A 21,612-nucleotide genomic window follows, 5' to 3' on the forward strand; every position below is an offset into this window, starting at 1 on the left:
AATATAAACAGATCAATCACAAGCACTGAAATTGAAGCTGTGATTAAAAATCTTCCAACAAACAAAAGCCCAGGACCAGATGGCTTCACAGGCGAATTCTATCAAACATTTAGAGAAGAGCTAACACCTATCCTTCTCAAACTCTTCCAAAATATTGCAGAGGGAGGAACACTCCCAAATTCATTCTACGAGGCCACCATCACCCTGATACCAAAACCAGACAAAGATACCACAAAAAAAGAAAACTACAGGCCAATATCACTGATGAACATAGATACAAAAATCCTCAACAAAATGCCAGCAAACAGAATCCAACAGCACATTAAAAGGATCATACACCATGATCAAGTGGGGTTTATCCCAGGAATGCAAGGATTTTTCAGTATATGCAAATCAATCAGTGTGATACACCATATTAACAAATTGAAGGAGAAAAACCATATGATCATCTCAATAGATGCAGAGAAAGTGTTTGACAAAATTCAACACCCATTTATGGTAAAAACCCTCCGGAGAGTAAGCATAGAGGGAACTTACCTCAACATAGTAAAGGCCATATATGACAAACCCACAGCCAACATCATTCTCAATGGTGAAAAACTGAAACCATTTCCTCTAAGATCAGGAGCAAGACAAGGTTGCCCACTCTCACCACTATTTTTAAACATAGTTTGGGGAGTTTTAGCCACAGCAATCAGAGAAGTAAAAGAAATAAAAGGAATCCAAATTGGAAAAGAAGAAGTAAAACTGTCACTGTTTGCAGATGACATGATACTATACATAGAGAATCCTAAAGATGCCACCAGAAAACTACTAGAGCTAATCAATGAATTTGGTAAAGTAGCAGGAGACAAAATTAATGCACAGAAATCTTTTGTATTCCTATACACTAATGATGAAAAATCTGAAAGAGAAATCAAGGAAACACTCCCATTTACCATTGCAACAAAAAGAATAAAATACCTAGGAATAAACCTACCTAAGGAGACAAAAGACCTGTATGCAGAAAACTATAAGACACTGATGAAAGAAATTAAAGATGATACCAACAGATGGAGAGATATAACATGTTCTTGGATTGGAAGAATAAACATTGTGAAAATGACTATACTACCCAAAGCAATCTACAGATTCATTGCAATCCCTATCGAACTACCAATGGAATTTTTCAGAGAACTAGAACAAAAAATTTCACAATTTGTAAGGAAACACAAAAGACCCCGAATAGTCAAAACAATCTTGAGAAAGAAAAACGGAGCTGGAGGAATCAGGCTCCCTGACTTCAGACTATAGTACAAAGCTACAGTAATGAACACTGTATGGTACTGGCACAAAAACAGAAATATAGATCAATGGAACAGGATAGAAAGCCCAGAGTTAAACCCACGCACCTATGGTCACTTTATCATTGATAAAGAAGACAAGAATATATAATGGAGAAAAGACAGCCTTTTCATTAAGTGGTGCTGGGAAAACTGGACAACTACATGTAAAAGAATGAAATTAGGACACTCCCTAGCATCATACACACAAAAAAAAACCTCAAAATGGATTAAAGACCTAAATGTAAGGCCAGACACTATAAAACTCTTAGAGGAAAATATAGGAAGAACACTCTATGACATAAATCACAGCAAGATCCTTTTTGACCCACCTCCTAGAGAAATGGAAATAAAAACAAAAATAAAGAAATAGGACCTAATGAAACTTCAAAGATTTTGCACAGCAAAGGAAACCATAAACAAGACGAAAAGACAAACCTCAGAATGGTAGAAAATATTTGCAAACGAAACAACTGACAAAGAATTCATCTCCAAAATATACAAGCAGCTCATGCAGCTCAATATCAAAAAAACAAACAACCCGATCCAAAAATGGGCAGAAGACCTCAACAGACATTTCTGCAAAGATGATATACAGACTGCCAACAAACACATGAAAGAATGCTCAACATCATTAATCATTAGAGAAATGCAAATCAAAACTACAATGAGATATCATCTCACACCGGTCAGAATGGCCATCACTACAAACAATAAATGCTGGAGAGGGTGTGGAGAAAAGGGAACCCTCATACACTGTTGTTGGGAATATAATTTGATACAACCACTATAGAGAACAGTATGGAGTTTCCTTAAAAAACTAAAAATAGAATTACCATACCACCCAGCAATCCCACTACTGGGCATATACCTTGAGAAAACCATAATTCAAAAAGAGTCATGTACCACAATGTTCATTGCAGCTCTATTTACAGTAGCCGGGACATGGAAGCAACTTAAGTGTCCATCAAGAGATGAATGGTTAAAGAAGATGTGGCACATATATATATAATGGAATATCACTCAGCCATAAAAAGAAACAAAATTGCATTATTTGTAGCGAGGTGGATGGACCTAGAGTCTGTCATACAGAGTGAAGTAAGTCAGAAAGAGAAAAACAAGTACCGTATGCTAACACATATATATGGAATCCAAAAAAAAAAAAAAAAGGTTCTGAAGAACCTAGGGGCAGGACAGGAATAAAGATGCAGATGTAGAGAATGGACTTGAGGATATGGGGAGGGGGAAGTGTAAGCTGGGATGAAGTGAGAGAGTGGCATGGACATATATACACTACCAAATGTAAAATAGATAGCTAGTGGGAAGCAGCCGCATACCACAGGGAGATCAGCTTGGTGCTTTGTGACCACCTAGAGGGGTGGGATAGGGAGGGTGGGAGGGAGACGCAGGAGGGAGGAGATATGGTGATGTATGTATATGTATAGCTGATTCACTTTTTTAACCAGCAGAAACTAACACACCATTGCAAAGCAATTATACTCCAATAAAGATGTTATAAATAAATAAATAAATAAATAAATAAATAAATAAATAAATAAATAAATAAATAAATAAATAAATAAAATCTGAAGTTAAGAAAGAAAGTATTGTTACTCCCTAACCTGACATCTTCATTGCATGATTACTTGTTAGACTGTGTATTTTTTCAAACTATTCACGCCCCCTCTTATTCAACCACTTTGAAATGGCTTTTTTGTGTTACTGGACTAGATCTCGTTCAGACATATATTAGTTATGGCGGCACAGTATACTCTTTTTTGTTAAAGCTTGCCCATTATAAGGTATTATATGATTAAAAAGGTGGCTTAGATGATAAAAAATGGTGGCAGAATTTTCCTAGAACTTCTGGATGGAATGAATAACACATGGCAGTTTATGTTGGAGGGGTTCCTTTTACCTGAGTTTGGAAATTGCCAGGGGTCATCTTGGTTAAATTAGATTTTAATTCTGAAATATTGTTGCTGGAAGTGTTCCCACTGGCCAATTCGTATCTCGTGAATAATAGGATTTGAGCCAGAATTGAAAGTGTGAGGAAAGTGAATGAGGAGTATCTGTCATGTAACCTTTAGGAAAAAAACGTGTTCCTAATACAGAGTTTTACAAATGTTACCATAATGCATATATCTGTTGTTCCTGAAGAACAAGAGCTCTTTAGATGAATGTTTTCTAGTTAACTTGATGTCTCCTCTGCTATACCTGTTGAGCATGGCCTGAAGAGATACTGTGTTCTTTCTATTAGTATTTTATGCATCTCTTTTGTTCTGCCATGTTTTGAGTATAAGAGAAGGAGCTCTCTTGCTTGTTAACCTCTCTGACATACTCGGGCTGTAGAGAATACAGGAAAGTGTCAGTCTTTTTCTCTATGTCTTCCTTATACCCAAAGGTCTTAGGGAGAGCCATGAATAAAATAAAGGCAAATCTCTCAAGATCCTTCTATAAGCGCATAGAACAGAAACGGAACATGAAGAAGCACCCTGCTTCTAGTTGGCTGCAGTAATTATAAACTCTTACTGAACTATTCCTCACAAGGTTACATTATATTAAAGGGTTAATTTCCCAGTACCTGTGATAGCCCAGATTCCCATCAAGGTCAAGATTACCATAAGCTCTTTGTAGTTGTGACACAGCTCATTCTTTCCCTATCACATTATAATCTTAAACCTGGCATCGTACTCTGGGAGAGAACCAAAGTGAAGTTCTAAATGGGTGCCTGATAACTCTTAATACTGTTATGTAATGGGGCTTCCCTCTCATGGGAAGCAGAAGTGATTAACAGTCTATGACAATGGTGACTGTTGTTCCCAAGCAAGGGCTAAGAAAGTCTTACACCTCTCCAAGAGTGTGGTGTGGTCACATCTTTAAGGCGTGTGTGGTGGCTGTGGAGATTACGTAATGTGGATGAATCCTTTTTGAAAGTTTCTTTTAATTCAGAGTCATGCTCACTTCCTTTTTTGATACACTTCTCTTTCTATAAACTGAATTTGGGAATAAACTTCTCTATTATTGTATTAGCCAGGATTCTCCTGAGAAACAGGACCAATAGGATGTGTGAACATAGGTATGTATAAAGAGATTGATGATAAGGAATTGGCTCATATGATTATCGAGGCCAGAAGGCTCCGGATCTAAGAAGAGCCATGAGACCTGAGACCTGTCTCAAGGTCTGCAGTTGGCAAGCTGGAAACACAGGAGCACCAATAATGTGCTCCCAGTCCGAAGGCCAGAAGGCTCCGGATCTAAGAAGAGCCATGTTTCAGTTTAAATGTGGAAAAATTCCCACTTACTAGAGAAATGGTCCGCTCTTTTGTGCTATTCAGGCCTTCAACTGATTGGAGGGGGGCTGCCCACGTTAAGGAGGGAAATCTGCTTTACTAGGTCTACCTATTCAAATGTTAATCTCATCCAGAAACACTCTCACAGACACACCCAGAATAGTGTTTGACCAAATATCTGGTCACCCCGTTGTCCAGTCAAGGTGACACATAAAATTAACCATCACAACTACTATCCCAAATAAGGTTTAAAAAATGGTTGTGATTGGGTTTGCTATGGGTGTTTAATCTCTTCTCCTGTCTGCTCTTCTTGCCCAGAGAATTACCCCAATTCTGGGTCTCTGAAACTGCTCAGACTATTCAAGATACCCTTCTTAAGGGATGGATGCGGGTATGAGTAATACTGGCATGGTAATTAAAAGGGAATAACAGGTAAATAGAATCCTTTTAACCTACTTCAGCCCCTTAATATTTGATGATTTAATTCTTTACAGTTGAAATTATTAAAGTACTATCTTGACCAGAGAAGAAGGCAGACTCAGTTTTGGGAAACCCTAAAACATCCTTCCTCCTTTCCTTTCCTCCTGGATTACTAGTTTTAAGATATTGGGTGAGCTCTAATCCTTCACTTTTTACTAGGAACTGTATGAGACAAATTTAGTGGCAAACTCCTTTAGCTTCTTCATAACTGCCCCTTATCTCCTTCATTCTCCATCCTCTTGATACTGGCAGCTCCATTATTGACCCTCTTTCTCCTCCTCTTACCCAAGTCTCTCCAAACATATCATATCAAGTAAGTGAAATTGTGTGTTGAAGAGTGTGGCTGCCATAGGAAATCAGAGAAGGCAGTCAGGAAAAGGAAGGAAGGAGGGGATGGATGTGGGAGCCAAGGGATTGGGTGATGCACGGTTCAGTATAGGGTGGTGGTGAGTATTTACAGTGTTCCAGGCTCTGTGATTAAGCATATCAAATACACACACACAGTCCTTAAGGAGGGATAACGTGATCCTCATTATACAGATGTAAAAAGTTCAGGGAAGGTCTGTTGACTAATAAGTGATGGGACCTGAACTCAACAATGGGTCTTTCTGATTCTAAAACTCATGGTCTTGATCACTGTGATCTCTGAATTTGTCTAGGCAAAGAAACTGGGGAGTACATTCCAAAAAAAAAAAAAAAAAAATGATTTAAGTTGTATAAAATCACAGAATCTATTATCAGCAGGTTCTTTTTTAAGAAAAAGTTTGAAATTAATTTGAGGTAGCGAATTCACCAAAGTTGTGTCTAGTCCTTTCATGGACGTCTTGTTGGAATTTATCTAAATTAGAATATAAGTTCCCAACATTCCTTCCTTAATACATCCTTTGGCACCGATCAGATAAAGAATAAATATCCAGACTCCTTAGTAGCATCTTCTCCAAGATCTGGTCCCTTCCAACCTGTCTGGATTCAGGTCCTACTTCTCTCCATCTTACGTAGAGGTAAGTATGACTCCACTATAGTCATAGTGGCTTTCTTGGTGTTCCTCAAATGTGCCAGTCTCCTTCTCTCTATCCTCAGATCTTCCCATGGCTGGCTCCCTCACTTCATTTGGGTTTCTTCTCAGAGACATCTTCTTGGACCTCCTATTGAAAATTTGCATTCCCCTCTCTCCTCACCCTCTACTCTCTTGTGCTGCCTCATTCCTCTTCACAGTACTTCATAGCTCTAGCTTGTGTAATCCTCTGAGTAAGAAAAAAGTGCAGCCTTTGTTGACTGAGCAGACAGGATTCTCTGAGCGTTCAGCGATTCCCTATGCTGTATTCAGTTGTTCCACTGTTTTGAGAACACGTGCATGAAACGTGGGAAGAATATTAGGCCTTAGGGGTGCACACAATGGAAGTAGCCACAGACACCACCCCTGGATGACTGCTGCTTCTCCTTAGTATAAAGTAAAGGGTAATTGTGGAAACTGGCCACATATCTGGAAGACTAGGAATACATCTGCTGCCATCCTTTGGAAGGCCAATTCGGACATCAAAGCTTGAACAGAAGGGCCAAATTGATGGGTAACACAGCTCTAGTGCCAGGACAGCACGTATTAGCCTTCCTGTTTCTGAACTTATCCCTCGAAAGCTTTCTCACAAGTATCAAAAAGGCACTGGGCCCTTTGAAGCTTAACTTGAAGTCTCATAAAAGACACTGTCATGTACGACCAACAACTTGTCCTAGTGAAAATAGAGGGAAGGCAGTACAGGTAGCTCCCTCAGGGTGTATACCCTGGTGAAAGGATCTATTTTGGAAGGGATTTTCACAGGATGCGTTTTTAACATCACTCAGGCCAGTGTCTTAATCAGGCTTTACTGACGGGGAGTGCTCACCGAGCAGCAGGGATTTCCACGGTAGGCATTTAATCTGAATGCTTGACGTAGGTCTCATCATATTTCACTTATTTTCCTTTATATGTCTGCTTAAGATAAATGAGTCCCCTCCTTTATCAACAGTAGCTCAAGATTCATAAGCCCCCATTTTTCTCCTGGGACAGGGGATGTAGCAACTTGCACTTTATTATCCATCTCTCATTTTCTTCCCGTCAAACAATCGATAAATTCTCTGCCGATGTCTCTTTTGAAAGGTTCCTTAACCAGTTTCTGTTTCAGAACAATGTGCTGGCATTGGTTTTTATGCCTAAATCCTCCCCGAATCTGGGTGTACATCTGGAGTGATTTGTAAGAGCTTTTGCAAGAATGTCTTTGGCAAAACTGTAAGTCACACAAGATGCGCTAATTGCAGCCTCTCTGGGTTGTGGGCACTGGTTCCCAGTGACAGCTGTGATTTATTGTCCAGAGAGCATCCCCTTCCTGTGCATCATAGAATAAGACTTTTTTTTTTTTTTTAATAATTTGTTTTTTGCTACCATTCTTTTTTTTTTTTAATTTTTATTTATTTATATTTATTTTTGGTTGTGTTGGGTCTTCGTTTCTGTGCGAGGGCTTTCTGTAGTTGCGGCAAGCAGGGGCGGCTCTTCATCGCGGTGTGTGGGCCTCTCACTGTCGCGGCCTCTCTTGTTGCGGAGCACAAGCTCCAGACGCGCAGGCTCAGTAGTCGTGGCTCACGGGCCCAGTTGCCCCGCGGCATGTGGGATCTTCCCAGACCAGGGCTCGAACCCGTGTCCCCTGCATTGGCAGGTAGACTCTCAACCACTGTGCCACCAGGGAAGCCCAAGACATTTTAAACTGGAAAAGACCTTAATGCTCATACTGTCCATCTACCCATCATGAAGTGGGAGGAAACAGGTACAGAACGGCTAGGCTTGTCCAAGTCTGCACGGAGGGCTAGTGGAAGGGTCAAGGCTAAGCCCAAGTGCTGTGCTCTTCTCACGATTCCATGGGATGTGCTTACATTTCCTTGCAAACATTCTTTAAGGATAATATTTAACCCATGTCTCCAGGTACACAGCAATCCCCATGTTGATCTCGCTGTTCTCCTGCATGGCCAGCAAGCACAGTACTAATCTGGGTGAGTGCTACCCAGGGCTTATTGACTTTTCAGCCAGACTTGACTTCATTTGGAATCTTACTTGCAGTACTTGACAGCTGACAGAAGAGTTTTTATCTAGTCAGTCAAAATTTACTGTCTACCTACTCTGTGTCAGGGATTATGACAGGTAATTGGGATCATAAGACAGCTAAGGTAGTATTCCTGCTGCTAGAAGCTTGCAATCTAGAGAGAGAGAGAGAAAATAATAAGAGGGCATGGTGGAGCGTGCCCTGGCTGTTACAGCATCTGCTCCGAATTGACTTATGCCCACATTTCTCAAGCTACAGCCTATCTCGTGGCCAAACCCCTCATAAGTATGTTGGGAAATATAGTCATACATGTGCCCAAAGACATAGAGAGCAGCAGAGTGTTAAAATCGGTGGCTGCTCTGTCAGCCTATATTCCTCCTTGACTTCACCATTAAACCTCTGTGGACGTGTAGCTTGGATGAGAAAGAAATCTTTATAATTTGAAGCCACTGGGAATTTTGTTGTTGTTACTGTGGTATAACCTAACCTCTTTTGATGGATACACAGGAACTGCCTGATTTAATCCTCTATTTAGAAGATACAGTTATCTTCTAAGTGTTCATATAAGGAGACTGAGACTTAGAAAGGAAACCAGCAAATTAAGTGGTCAAGCCAGAATTCTAACTATGCAATCTGTTTCTAGAATTCATATTCTTAGCCAGTATACCATAATGCTGTGTGTATGTATCTGTGTGTTCCAGTTACTGAGGAAAGGTAGTTTCTAAAGGATTGAGGAATATCAAGGAAGACTTCTCAAAGAAACTGAGAGGTATGCCCTAAAGGGCAAGTAGGAATAAAATCATTTAGAAATAAAGAGAATTAGGCTTATTCCCTGTGTGTATGTGTGGGGGAGGAATTCCCCCTCTTTGGCCAACTGACTCATACCCGGGAAAATTATAGAGCAAAGAATGCCCATCCATATATTACTACTGGCATCCAGGAAATATAGAATGCTTCAAATACCATGGCCTTGGATCTATAAACCATTAAGAGCAACTTTATGAGGTGTTATAAAACATAAGTGAGAAATCACAATTCTGACCCCCTGAGGCAGCAAAGCAATCTGACAAATATATGTGTCTTATATCCCCCGGTTTCTCACACCCACAGACACACACACACACACACACACACACACACACACACACGCTCTGTTCTAAGCAATCTTTGAGCTTTAGCTTTGTGGTAACTGGGAAGTAATAAGGAGAAGAAAGAAAAACTATATAAGTTGACGTCAGTGGTAAAAGGATGAACATATGAATAAAGTTGAGATTATACAACAACTGACACAAAGGATAAGAAGCTGTGACCCAGACGCTGAGGGTTCATCTGGTCCTTACTGTTGTGTTGTCACCCAGCTCTGATGATGGCCCGATTTTTAATGCTCCCTGGAAAAGAAGATCAGTAGCTACCTTCCTAGACTATCCCTCAATGTAGTTGACTTGATCACGAAACACTTCCTGGGTCTAACGCAGCTCTGTCTTCCTTCACGCTACTCCTCCGTCCCCAGGCTTGGTCCTTGATGGGAACAGAACGCTTGCCGACATCCTCCTCTTATCACTCCACACCAGGGATGGACAAATAATAGAGTTGTCTCTTACCAGGTCCCTCTCAAACCTGCTACCTCTTCCCCCAGCACACATCTCTGAACCCATTGTCTTTATTGATTTCAGGAATTCCAAAGCACATAATGTCATGTCTCCTGAACTGGATTTCTCTTTTCTGGGAACATCAGTGCATGTCTATTACTCTTTTTTTTAAAAAAAAACAAACTTGTTAAGGTTAAATTTACACACTTTAAGATTCACACTTTTAAGTGTGATTTCAATGATTTTTGGTAGATTTACTGGTTTGGCCACTATCACCACATTCCAACTTTAGAGCAGTTCTGTCATCTCAGTAAAATTCCTTAGGCCTTTTTACAGTCACTCCTCACTCCTAATCCAAGACTACCACTAATCTACTTTCTACCTCTATAAATTTGCCTCGCTGGACATTATATATAAGCAGACTCATACAATACGTGGTTTTTTGTGTCTGGCTTCGTTCACTTAGCATAATGTTTTTGAGGTTTATCTGTGTTGTAGCATGGATCATTTTGTTTCTTTTTTATTGCTAAATAGTATTCCATTGCACAGATATAGAATATTTTATATATTCATCAGTTGGTGGGCATCTGGGTTGTTTCTACTTTTTGGCTGTTAAGAATGTTGCTATGATGGACACTTATGTTCAAGACTTTGTGTGAGCATAGGTTTTTATTTATCTTGAGCAGATAGCTAAGAGTGGAGTTTCTGAGTCATATGGTAACTCTGTGTTTAACTTTTCAACAGTCAGACCCTTTTCCAAAGTGCCTGCACCACATTGAGTTCCCAGTAGTGGTATATGAGAGTTCCTGTATCTCCACATTCTTGCCACTATGTGTGTTACTCATATTTTGTCCTTTAGATGAGACGCTCCTAGAAGGCAGGGATTCTATCTTCATTCCTCGTCACTTCACATTTAACACAGGGCTGGGCAAACAGTTGTAGCTTAACTGTGCAGCATGGAGTGTGGTAGTGAAGGACTTAAGTTTTGCAGTTAGACCATCGGGGTGTCTGAACAGCAATTTTCTCAACTGTGGAATGGGGCTAACGGTGCCTACCCTTTAGAGTTATCATGAGGATTAATGGATGTGTCAGTCAAGTGCTCTGCCTAGTGCTTATGGAAATGGTAGCTTTATTATTGTTTTCAATTTGCATTAATGTACACTTTCTGAACAATCTCTAGCTTATTTCTTTTTTGCTCTTACGCTCAGACACTTAGTTACAGTTACTGTACTTGGCCCAGAAGATTGAATAATGAGTGACGCACTATCCCTCATCTCAAGGAAGTTGAAGTCGAGAGCAAGGACACAGATGTCAATGGATTGTTGTACTGCCATGTGATAAATGCTATGACAGAGGTGCTCGTAAAGTGTGAGGGCACCTCAGAGAAGGACCCCAGACCCATAAAAGACATCTGACCAGAACCAAAGGACTGGAGAAAGGGGCAGAAAAGTTGGGAAGAGCATTGCTGGCCAAGGGAGGGACATTTGTGAAGACTCAAAATGGGAAAGAATTTGGGGAAATTGCTAGCCTGCTTTGTGACAGAGTGAAGGGAAACTGACAAGAAATGAGGCTGGAGAAGTGGCAGGTGCCAGATGAAGAAGGTGTTAAATATTACATTAAGGAGGTTGCTCTTTACCTGTGCTGCTACCATGCTGTTGCATTTTACAGGCTGAGGAGCTACAGACGATGATTCAATATGTGAATGGCAGAGGTGACCATTTACAGATTAAAGACCTTTCATATATAAAAGCTGGAGCAGTCTCAAAATCTATAACATTCTGGTGGAATATTTCTCAACTTTTTTTTTCATTATTGCCACCCCTTCCCCTGAGAGCATTTTTAGAACATTTTTCCCCTAATTGTTCCACACCCCCCGCCATGAAATTTTAATTCTACAAATATGCTGTGCATGTACTCTATACATAAGCATACTTGTGCTTCATACATAAAAAGAGTACGATTTTTTTTCATCCTCCCCCAATCACCAGTTTTCACCCGTTGGGGACTGCATCACCCTGGTTGAGAACGCTTGCTGTAATATTTTGGAATCTGCTCAAGGGCTAGACCTAGGGTTTAACATCTTTGTAAATCCCACAGTACACCTTTCAAAATGCAGCTTTATTTGGAATGAAGACATTCTAACACTTCACAAGTATTTGCTGAGCACGTACTATGAGCCAAGCAATGTTGTAGGAACTGAGAGTGTAGCCAACAAAAATCCCATCCCTTCTGACGCTTGCCTGCTAAAGCAATCTGTGTATAGATACAATTGTTTCACTCTGATCAAAACCAAGTAATGCCTTGCATTAAAACTGCTCCAACAAGAGCTCATGTTGAGACCTGCTTACTAAAATAGAACCCGGCATTACTTCAAGCTTGAAAATATGCTGATGGAATTAAAAACCTGGTCGATGCTGATGCAGCAGGAAAATGAGAGGAGGAAGAAATAACACTTTCTTTAAATGAGCATAATACTCATTCTCAGCCCTTACCCCACAAGGGCCAGCAGGGCATCCCACAGCACTCGGGATTTTTTGGACACCTCAGTGTTTTGCCCAGCACTAATGGGAAGGCCCTTGGGAGCACTAGTCACTGTCTTTCATTGGCAATGGCTGGGAGAACTGTGGTCCCTTTAGGTCTAGAAAAGGGATCTCTCTGCCACTCCTGGAAAAGGAATAATTTGGAGAGGCTGGAGCCCTGCAGCCATTTCCCTCTGTGGTCCTAACCCCTCCTAGGGACACTGGCAGGACAATAGTCTCTAGAACTCATGGTAACCACAGATCTCTGTGCATCCCCAGTTGAAATATATCTCCTCTTCTTCTTGCCTTCCTGCCCAACATGCCTGGCACAGTGCATTTAATGAGAGTTACCTTTTACAAAAGATAAGAAACCTCATGGCTTTCAGGCTGCCTCTGCTTCTTTGCTCTAAAAATCTCTAAGCCACGTAATTACAAAGCCCGAGAACCTATTTGAAATGGTGATGGAAGGGGCTGGGGTCCGGCCTGAGAGATATGAAGAAAGAAACAAATTAATATTTCAGTCTATCGTCCTGCCACTCTGAAATCTCTTTATTTATTCTAGACTCATCTTGCAGAAAACTGACCATTTGAAACAACCAACCAGACAGTCTGGCCCAGATAAAGAATAAAGAGCAAATGCCATCATCCTTGGACCAGCCCAGAGGGAGATTCTCCCTAGATTCCACCCACCTCTGCCCCCAGGCCCTGTCTCCCCTAGAAGACCTTACAGGGGACCCCTCTAACTTTGGCCTTGCAAAATAATGGGATTTGCTCCTTGTATGTTTGTGAAAACTCCTGTGTGCTGGGCTGGGGGTAGGCACTATACAGGACAGCAGAGATCCTACCCTCACTGGGATGACAGCGGGTCCCTGGTTTCCCACTTCTGTCCCAAGTGTACTTTGTAGACTTTGGGACCATTGGCTGGACAGTGCTGGCTCAGTCAAGCCAGCTAGCCAGCTGCTAGAATCTTCACGCTTGCCTTGAAGAGTAAAGTTTTACCATTTGAAGAGAAAAAAATGGTCTATTTCTTTCTAATTACCTTGGGAATGACTGTGAATCTTCTAAATGCCTCTTTTGCATCTTACTAGGAGGGAAGTTTCAAAACTGACCTAAAACTCGTATCTTAATAATACCCATAGCTTCTTATGCACTTAAAGGTGGAATGGTTTTAAATAAGGCTGTTCTCAAACTGTTTCAATGTGAATCCAATCCAGTCTGATTGTTCCAGAGCTATAAAGGAGATTCTAATGTGAGAACATATTTAGTTGGCTACTCTAGTCTGCACTATATTATATTTTGGAAATAGAGACTAATCATAATAATTGACACTATTTGAAAGACCTTTCCCACCACATACCTTGGGCAGACCTAGGGGCTGGGACGGAAAGTGGAAAAATGAAGTGATGAGGCACAAGAGTGGGAAGAGTCTATAAATGGAAGAAATGAAAGGCATTTGGCAAATTGGTAGTGAGTTTCTTACAAAATGGTATTGAAGCAAAGGTTAAATTACTATTACAAAGGAGTTAATTGACTGTTAGATTAGATGAGCATTTCTCAAATGTTGCTGCTTGTATCGCCTTGACTATTCTTTGGCTATATGCCACCTGTGTTATAAACAGCTCAGAGGATGGGCTGGAGGGACCGTCCCTCTTTCTCCCTCCCCGTGGCTCACAGCACATACTTATGCACACAGTCGGCTTTCCAGAAATAGCAGGTGATTCATTCTGCTCATGGTCCTGGGCATGGGAGGCAGTTGGGTTGTAATAAAAAGCCTTTAGACTCTGGGAAGGTGGAACAAAGATGTTTGACCATAAGAATGGATGGCGTTAGTCTTGGGGTTGGAGATCACCCTCTCTATAATCGCTGAGCACAGTGACCAACTAAGTGAAAATCAAAGTGGCATTAAGAAATCCAGCAGATACCTTAAATATATTATTTTTGCATACATCAGGTTGGGTTAGAATAATGAGTAAGAGCATATAGTCTGAATTAGAAAGTGTTGGGTTTAAATTCCTGATTCTGTCATTAACTAGCTGTGTAATTGTGAGTTACTTACCAGTAAATTTTCTCATGTGTAAAATAAGGAAAATAATGAGTTATCTCATAGGATCATTGAGGAGATGACATGAGATAATATAAGTATAGCATTTAGTATATGACATAGTTTAGATTTTTGATAAAGGTTGATTTTTAAAATAAATCAGTGAAAATGTTTTATAACTTTTTAAAATACAAAAGGTGATTACAGAAAATTATAAAGTACAGATAAAGCAAAAGAAGAAAATAAAAAGCACTCATATTTTAGGCATGCAAAAATAGTTAACCTTAACATTTAAGATTATGTTTTTGTAGAATTTTTCTCCTAGGAAATTTCCTCTAGAATTTTTCCTGTTAAGTGCATGTATGATTGTATGTGAGTATGTATGTGAATATGTATATATAGTTATGTAAGAGTGGCATGAAATATACATATATATTCATTTGTTAATTGTTTTATTCACTTAATAATGGATTATGAATATTCACCTATGTTCTTAAATATTCCTCTGCAAGAGCTATATCATATTCCATTATAGCATATTTACCCTTTCTACATGAAACTTTTAGTTTCTAAGTTTTCATATTTTTTTATTTTATAAAATGACACGGTGATGAGCAACTCTATAGGCAGATACTTCCACATTTATATGATTATTTCCTTATGATTATATTCAAGAAGTAGCATGGTAGTTTCAGTAACAATAAAGAAAATGAGATTAAAGCATGAAAAGCACAGAGTATAGTACATAATCAGCACAGAGTAAGTCGTCAATAAATACTAAGAATAGGGGATTCATGTGTGTACTGCAAGAGGGGAAGGAGATTTATTTGAAATCAGGTTGCTAATTACCCCAAATACAATCTTTTATTTAAAAATATTTAGGAGTTCTTGTTTGTTTGATAAACACACATCACAAAAAATAAACCAGTTCAGTTTACTTATAGATGTCGGGTTTAGGATGTGTTTCTGTTACGGAGTCCAAGCTTGTACTGCCACCACATGACAGGCCAAGAAATTGAGAGAGGAGTTGTTGGGACAAGGAATAGTGACTTTATTTGGAAAGCCAGTCAAAGATGGTGGACTAATGTTCCAAAGAACCCTCTTACCTGAGTTAAAATGCAAGCTTATTTTATACTAAAAGAGAAGAGAGTGTGGCTGCTTGTTGCAAACTTTTTGATGCAGGAATCCTTTGTTCTTGCAGCTGTCCATGTGGGTCTGGTCACAATGTTCCTATAAACCTCTATCAAGACAATTGTTATTTTCTGTTCTGCAACTTTTTATCTTTATATGAATGGAAAAGTGTTATAGCTTTAGAGATCAGAGCCTTGAGAATGGGCTATCCCATATATTTCAGGCTATAGGCAACATTCTTTTACAAAGGTGCAGAGCCAGCAGGACTAAGCACAGGCAACAGAGCACAAGGGTTAGAGCTAAAGGAATAGATTCAATATGGAGTCAAGTTTGTTCTTCTCTGTTACATTTCTGTGAAAAGATCTGCTGGTCCAACTAATGGAAATCATCAAGAATAACCCAAAACATAATAATTGATATAGCCTTTGTGTGTGTGGGGGGGTGCTGGGTGCATATTTTTCCCTTTGTTGTGTGTACTACCTGCTGCTAGTGTGATATGGACATGCCCTCTGGCATACTGCGCCTCACACTAGGTTTAAATGCCCAGTCTAGGGCTCTCTTGGCAGAAATGTCCCCACAAGTAACAAAAATAGAAATATATAGATGGCCTGCTATCCATGAAAGAACAATATTGACTGGAAAGTTCTGTTCTCATCCATAGGCTGAAGTGCTGTTATAAAGGAAAAAAGGAGGAAGATGCCCGTTCTCCACTTGGTCATTCAAAGCCCCTCCCCCGCCCCGGCCATGTTGTGTCAATACTGAATGTATTGAGGTACAGAGCACATGGCAGTGCTGGAGAGAAGACAAGATAGACTCAAGTGAGAAGCTTCAGGAGTCTGAGAAAATGTAGCTTAGTGAAATAGGCTGGGTGAAAACTGTGGTGAGCTGGAGAGCATATGGTTCAGGCTGCTACTTACCTCCAGCCAATGGCGGCCATGTGAGGAGGCAGGCTCAGGCTGGCCGTGGCTTTCAGTTGTCATGAGATGCTGAAAGCCTGGATTTTTCTTTCAGATCTTTTCATTTTCAAATATTTTGGGGAAAACGTAGGAATAAATTTTTAAATGTATTTTATATATTTATTATATTTTATATTGCTTTATATATTTATATATATTTTAAATCATATATATATACACACATATATATAATATATGATTCATTTAATTAAACTGAGTCCCCAGCTTGCTGACTGCAGATGTGGGGATTTGTCAGCCTCCCTAATTTCCTAAGCCAATTCTGTAAAAATGAATGAATGAATGTGTGTGCATGCATGTGTGTGTACATACATACATACATACATACCAGACATATTATTAGCTCTGTTTCTCTGGAGAACCCTGACTGATACAGATATGCGTACACACACACACACACACACACACACACACACACACATACCCTTATTTGGAGAAGAAAAAACATGGGGATGGGACTTCCCTGGTGGCGCAGTGGTTAAGAATCCGCCTGCCAATGCAGGGGACATGGGTTTGAGCCCTGGTCGGGGAAGATCCCACATGCCGCGGAGCAACTAAGCCTGTGCGCCACAACTACTGAGCCTGCGCTCTAGAGCCCGCAAGCCACAACTACTGAGCCCGCGTGCCACAACTACTGAAGCCCACTTGCCTAGAGCCCATGCTCTGCAACAAGAGAAGCCACCGCGATGAGAAGCCCACACACCACAACGAAGAGTAACCCCCACTTGCCACAACTAGAGAAAGCCCGTGCACAGCAACGAAGACCCAAAATAATTAATTAATTAATTAATTAAAAAAAAAACACCATGGGGAAACAAGGACAGAAGCTAGACTTCTTTGAATATATCTTGTTTTATAGATTTGACTTTGGTTCTATCTAAATAGTTTGCAAACTTATAACAAAACATAAGACTTTAAAAAAGCAGTCATGAAACAATGAAGTGGTGGGGTGGGGGGATGAAACAATTGAACCTAACTGGACATGAGGTTGGTGGCATGACCATTCAGAACAGAATTATTTCAAACGACTTTAAAACTCAGCCATTTGACTATACCTTCCTAATAGGACATACTCAAGATTTTTTTTTAAAGGCAAATTTTAAATTGTTTTTCTTAATCATAATGTTAGTATGGTAGTGGCATTGGTTTTTCTGATACTGCTCTTTGTGTCTTGTGGGTTAAATCAAATGAGTAGTCATATTGGTGTTATTAAAAACAGGGGTTTTTTGGTATGGAAGAAAGGTAATAACATTGTAAGATCCATGAGGCTAAATGAAAACCTTCAAGGCCTGAGTTTGAATTGAAATTTCATGTGAACTTATGGTATATTCCATTTAAAACATATATACAATTTATTTTATAGCTCTGGTCACATAAACAAGGGCCAATCCAGTAGCAAGGAGCACCCAAAGCTCTCAGCTTGTGGTCTCTAAGTACCATTTCCCACTAAAATGAACCCAAGTTCTTATAAGAAATGGCTAGTTCCAGGCCTGGGGCAGGACATATGTAAGATAACCCTGGAACATCTTGTCATGCCAGAAGCAAGAAGGCCGTTAAAGACTAGTGGGTCATAATAAAAGGACTTGAAGAGGCCCCCACTGAGCAGGAATAGAACAGTTAGAACTTCAATAGGAATAAAAACTGCACTGGAATGAGCAAATCAAAATGTTCATAATGATATTTTTAAAAATAAAAACCTCATGGGTTATCTTTGGAGAATATTGGGTAACCTGTTCAATATGTTGAAGACCAAGTCATCAACTTGGTCTGCATCCAGACCAAGTGCCCGAGTTGCTGCCTGCACTTTACTCCCTCTGATAAAGCGTTCTCCCATCCCCTCAACAACAACAAAAAAAAGGGCTTGCCTGGTGGCGCAGTGGTTAAGAATCCGCCTGCCAATGCAGGGGATTCGGGTTCAAGCCCTGGTCCGGGAAGATCCCACATGCCACAGAGCAACTAAGCCCGAGAGCCACAACTACTGAGCATGCGCTCTAGAGCCCGCGAGCCACAACTACCGAAGCCCGCGCGCCTAGAGCCCGTGCTCCACAACAAGAGAAGCCACTGCAGTGAGAAGCCCACGCACCGCAACAAAGAGTAGCCTCCGCTCAAGGCAACTAGAGAAATCCTGCTCACAGCAACAAAGACCCAAAGACCCTTTATTAATCAATAAAGGAGGAAAAATCAAGCATCTATCAAGTTCCTATATAAACTATAATTTAGGGTAAACATATAATTGATGACATGCAATTTCTCTTGATAGAATATCCCAGCTAATAAATTAAGAAGAAATAATTATTTTATCACCAGTTTGAAATCTCTAGTGAAATAATGGATCCTCTAGGCCGAGATCACCAGTGGCTGATGACATCACAGCAAAAGATGTTCAGTGCGTCCTGATGGAGCGTGTGGTAGGCAGAAAAATGCCCCCCACTCCAGAAACATCAATTTCCTCATCTCAGAACCCATGAATATGTTATATTACATGGCAAAGGGAAATTAAGGTTATGATGGAATAATGGTTGCTAATCAGGTGATCTTAAAATAGAGAGATTATCCTGGTGTTCCCAGTGAAATTTAAGGGTCCTTAAAAGTGAAAGAGGGAGGCAGATGATTCATTGTCAGAGTGACTGGATGTGAGAAAGATTCAACTGACCATTGCTGCCTTGAATATGGAAGGTGCCACAAGCCCAGGAATGTGGACAGCCTCTAGAAGCCAGAAAAAGTCAAGAAATAGGTTCTGCCTCAGAGCCTCCTAAAAGGAGTGTAGCAGCCCCACTGGCACCTTGATTTTCCCCCTTTGAGCCCTGTCTGACTTCTAACATACAGATAATAAACTTGTGCTGTCTTAAGCTGTTGAGTTGGTGGTTATTTGTGATGGTAGCAATAGAAAACTAATATATTCCATCCTAGGATGTATTCTTTCTAGAAAACTGAGCCTGAATCTTATCAAGCTTCTTGATCTGTTGACTTACACAAAATACGGGGGACAGAGAACACATGACATGAAATTATGGGAATGTTCAGCAAATCTAAACTATGGGAAGTGCTATTGGAAAAATGATGTTTTATTTATCAAATAAAGCATGTTTATGTGTGTGGATGTGTGAGAGAGAAATTGACTGACTGAGGAGATTTAAGGAGATGACCTAGTATTTTACGTATCAACCAGTTGCAATAGGGAACTTGATTCAAACAAGCAGATATAAAGAGAGAAAAATATTGAGATTCATACATTGACACTGGGTATTTGATAATATTTATTAATGATTTTATTTATTTTTTTGGTGTGGTAATGGTATTATGGTTATATTTAACCAAAGGAGGTGGGTGTAGTAGCTATAGTAAATAAGAGTAGCCATAAATTGATAATTGTTAAAGATGAATGACAACTGCGTAGGTGTTTGCTATTTATCCTTTCTATTTTCATATCCTTTTGTATGTATTTTAATATTTGCATAATAAAATATTAATTAAAATATTAGTAAATAATTTGACTCCTTAAATATTTTGTGAGCCAAAGACACCATGTCCATAGGTTGAATTAGACCAACAGACTGCCAGTTTGTCATTTCTGCATAGTTTCAGAAATTGGATCTTTTACTTTAACCTGGGAAATCATCTTTTTCTCTTTTCCCCACTCATCTCCTGCCTCCAGTCTCTCGCCACTGCCTAGTCAAAAGGGCCTCCTTCATCTGTGCTAGTGAATGACTAGAGGACATTACTTACATTTTGCTTCTTTGGAGAATTTGCTCAGTTTTTCAAGATTGCTTGGAATAGATTTTCTCAGAATAAGTGAACAAAGAGAGTAATATTCATAATCACACTGAAAAATGCCTCCTAGTATATCATGTCTTCATTTGGAGCCCCCTGATTCTACCTTCTCAAAAAAAAAAAAAAAAAAAAGAAGGCAATAATTTTGTTTCAATTTTTGAAAACCTAAGGTATTTTGAAATTTGGGCTAATCGAATTTTCCATGTTATCTCTGTGCCTCTCTTTCAGGATGGAATGGGAAACTTGAGAATCACAGAAAAAGGTCTAAAGCTAGAAGGAGACTCTGAATTCTTGCAACCTCTTTACGCCAAAGAAATCCAGTCCCGACCAGTAAGTTTCTGTTGCAAGAAGAAGGAATTGTTCTTTCTCTGGAATCTAAATCTGGGGAAAATTATCTTGCCGTTAGCTGAGTATAGAAGGTTGGGGGCAGGGGTGGCAATGCAGGTAAGTGAGATGCTTTGGAATATGAAATCTTGAGTGTAATCACCACCGTGATACTGTAGCAAATGAGATGACGTCTCTGAGCCTCTTTCCATCCCTGCCAAATAGAAGGTGATAACCTTTATTAACAAACTTTCTAGATTGTGCTGCAAAGAAAACAAGAAAATAAATGCGGAAATACCTTCAGTACTATACAAATCCAAGAAAGTCTTGCTATTGCTTTTAATTGTCAAGTATTTCAAAGGCATATTTAGAAATAGTCCTAAAGAGCTAGAAATTTATTTTTTATGAAGAATTTGGACAATGTAGCCAAGGTTGATTAGAATCAATTTAATATATTACAACTATGCTCAGAAATGGTATTTAAATGATCACAGTAGAGTGTGTGCTCTGTCCCATGCACTTTGCTGCTTTGATGGATTATCATTATCTAATGTAATTCATAGATTAGTCCACTGGAGTGGTGATTATTGTTGCCTTCATTTTACACATTGAAGAACTGAGGCTTAGAGAAGTAGTTTGTCCACAGCCACGTTCTTATGAATCAGTAGAGCAAGGATTTCAACTCAGGAAATCCAATTCTAAAGCTTCTCTGTTAACCACAGCCTCCTACCAAAGCTCCTTCTCTCATTCTGTTGTTTTTTTAAAGTCATGATGGAAGTGATTCCTAGACACCTTGATTTTATTAACCAATATTATCAAAATTTATTTTTGTTTTTGAGTATATTTTTCGGTTGGTTGTTCTTTGGCTTTCGATTTTGCTTTTTGGTAGGGTGGTGAAGTATGCTGGTTGAAAAGGATTATTAATGTATTTGCTCTGCCTGGGACTGGTTCACGTCCACATGTGAGCAAAGAATAACATGGAAGTTCCCCAAAGCATCATTTGTATTGTGTGCATCGATTAATGTAATTAATGAAATTCAGCAACTTGATGCAGTGGGTAATTTTATCTGAGTGCTATCTAAACTACTGAATTGCATTAA

The 21,612-nt window shown here is 39.7% G+C and overlaps 1 protein-coding gene across 1 annotated transcript in view; it reads left to right on the forward strand.

Moving 5' to 3' along the window:
- The window catches only part of SGCD (sarcoglycan delta), a 415,397-nt gene that overhangs the window by 167,316 nt on the left and 226,469 nt on the right, over positions 1-21,612 (forward strand). Inside the window, exon 3 of the mRNA XM_082379160.1 lies at positions 20,417-20,518. Within this exon, the coding sequence (XP_082235286.1) occupies positions 20,417-20,518 (102 nt within the window). The remainder of the gene's footprint in view (positions 1-20,416; positions 20,519-21,612) is intronic.

Source organism: Balaenoptera borealis (assembly GCF_965194805.1).
Source record: "Balaenoptera borealis genome assembly, chromosome: 2".
Taxonomy (NCBI): domain Eukaryota; kingdom Metazoa; phylum Chordata; class Mammalia; order Artiodactyla; family Balaenopteridae; genus Balaenoptera; species Balaenoptera borealis.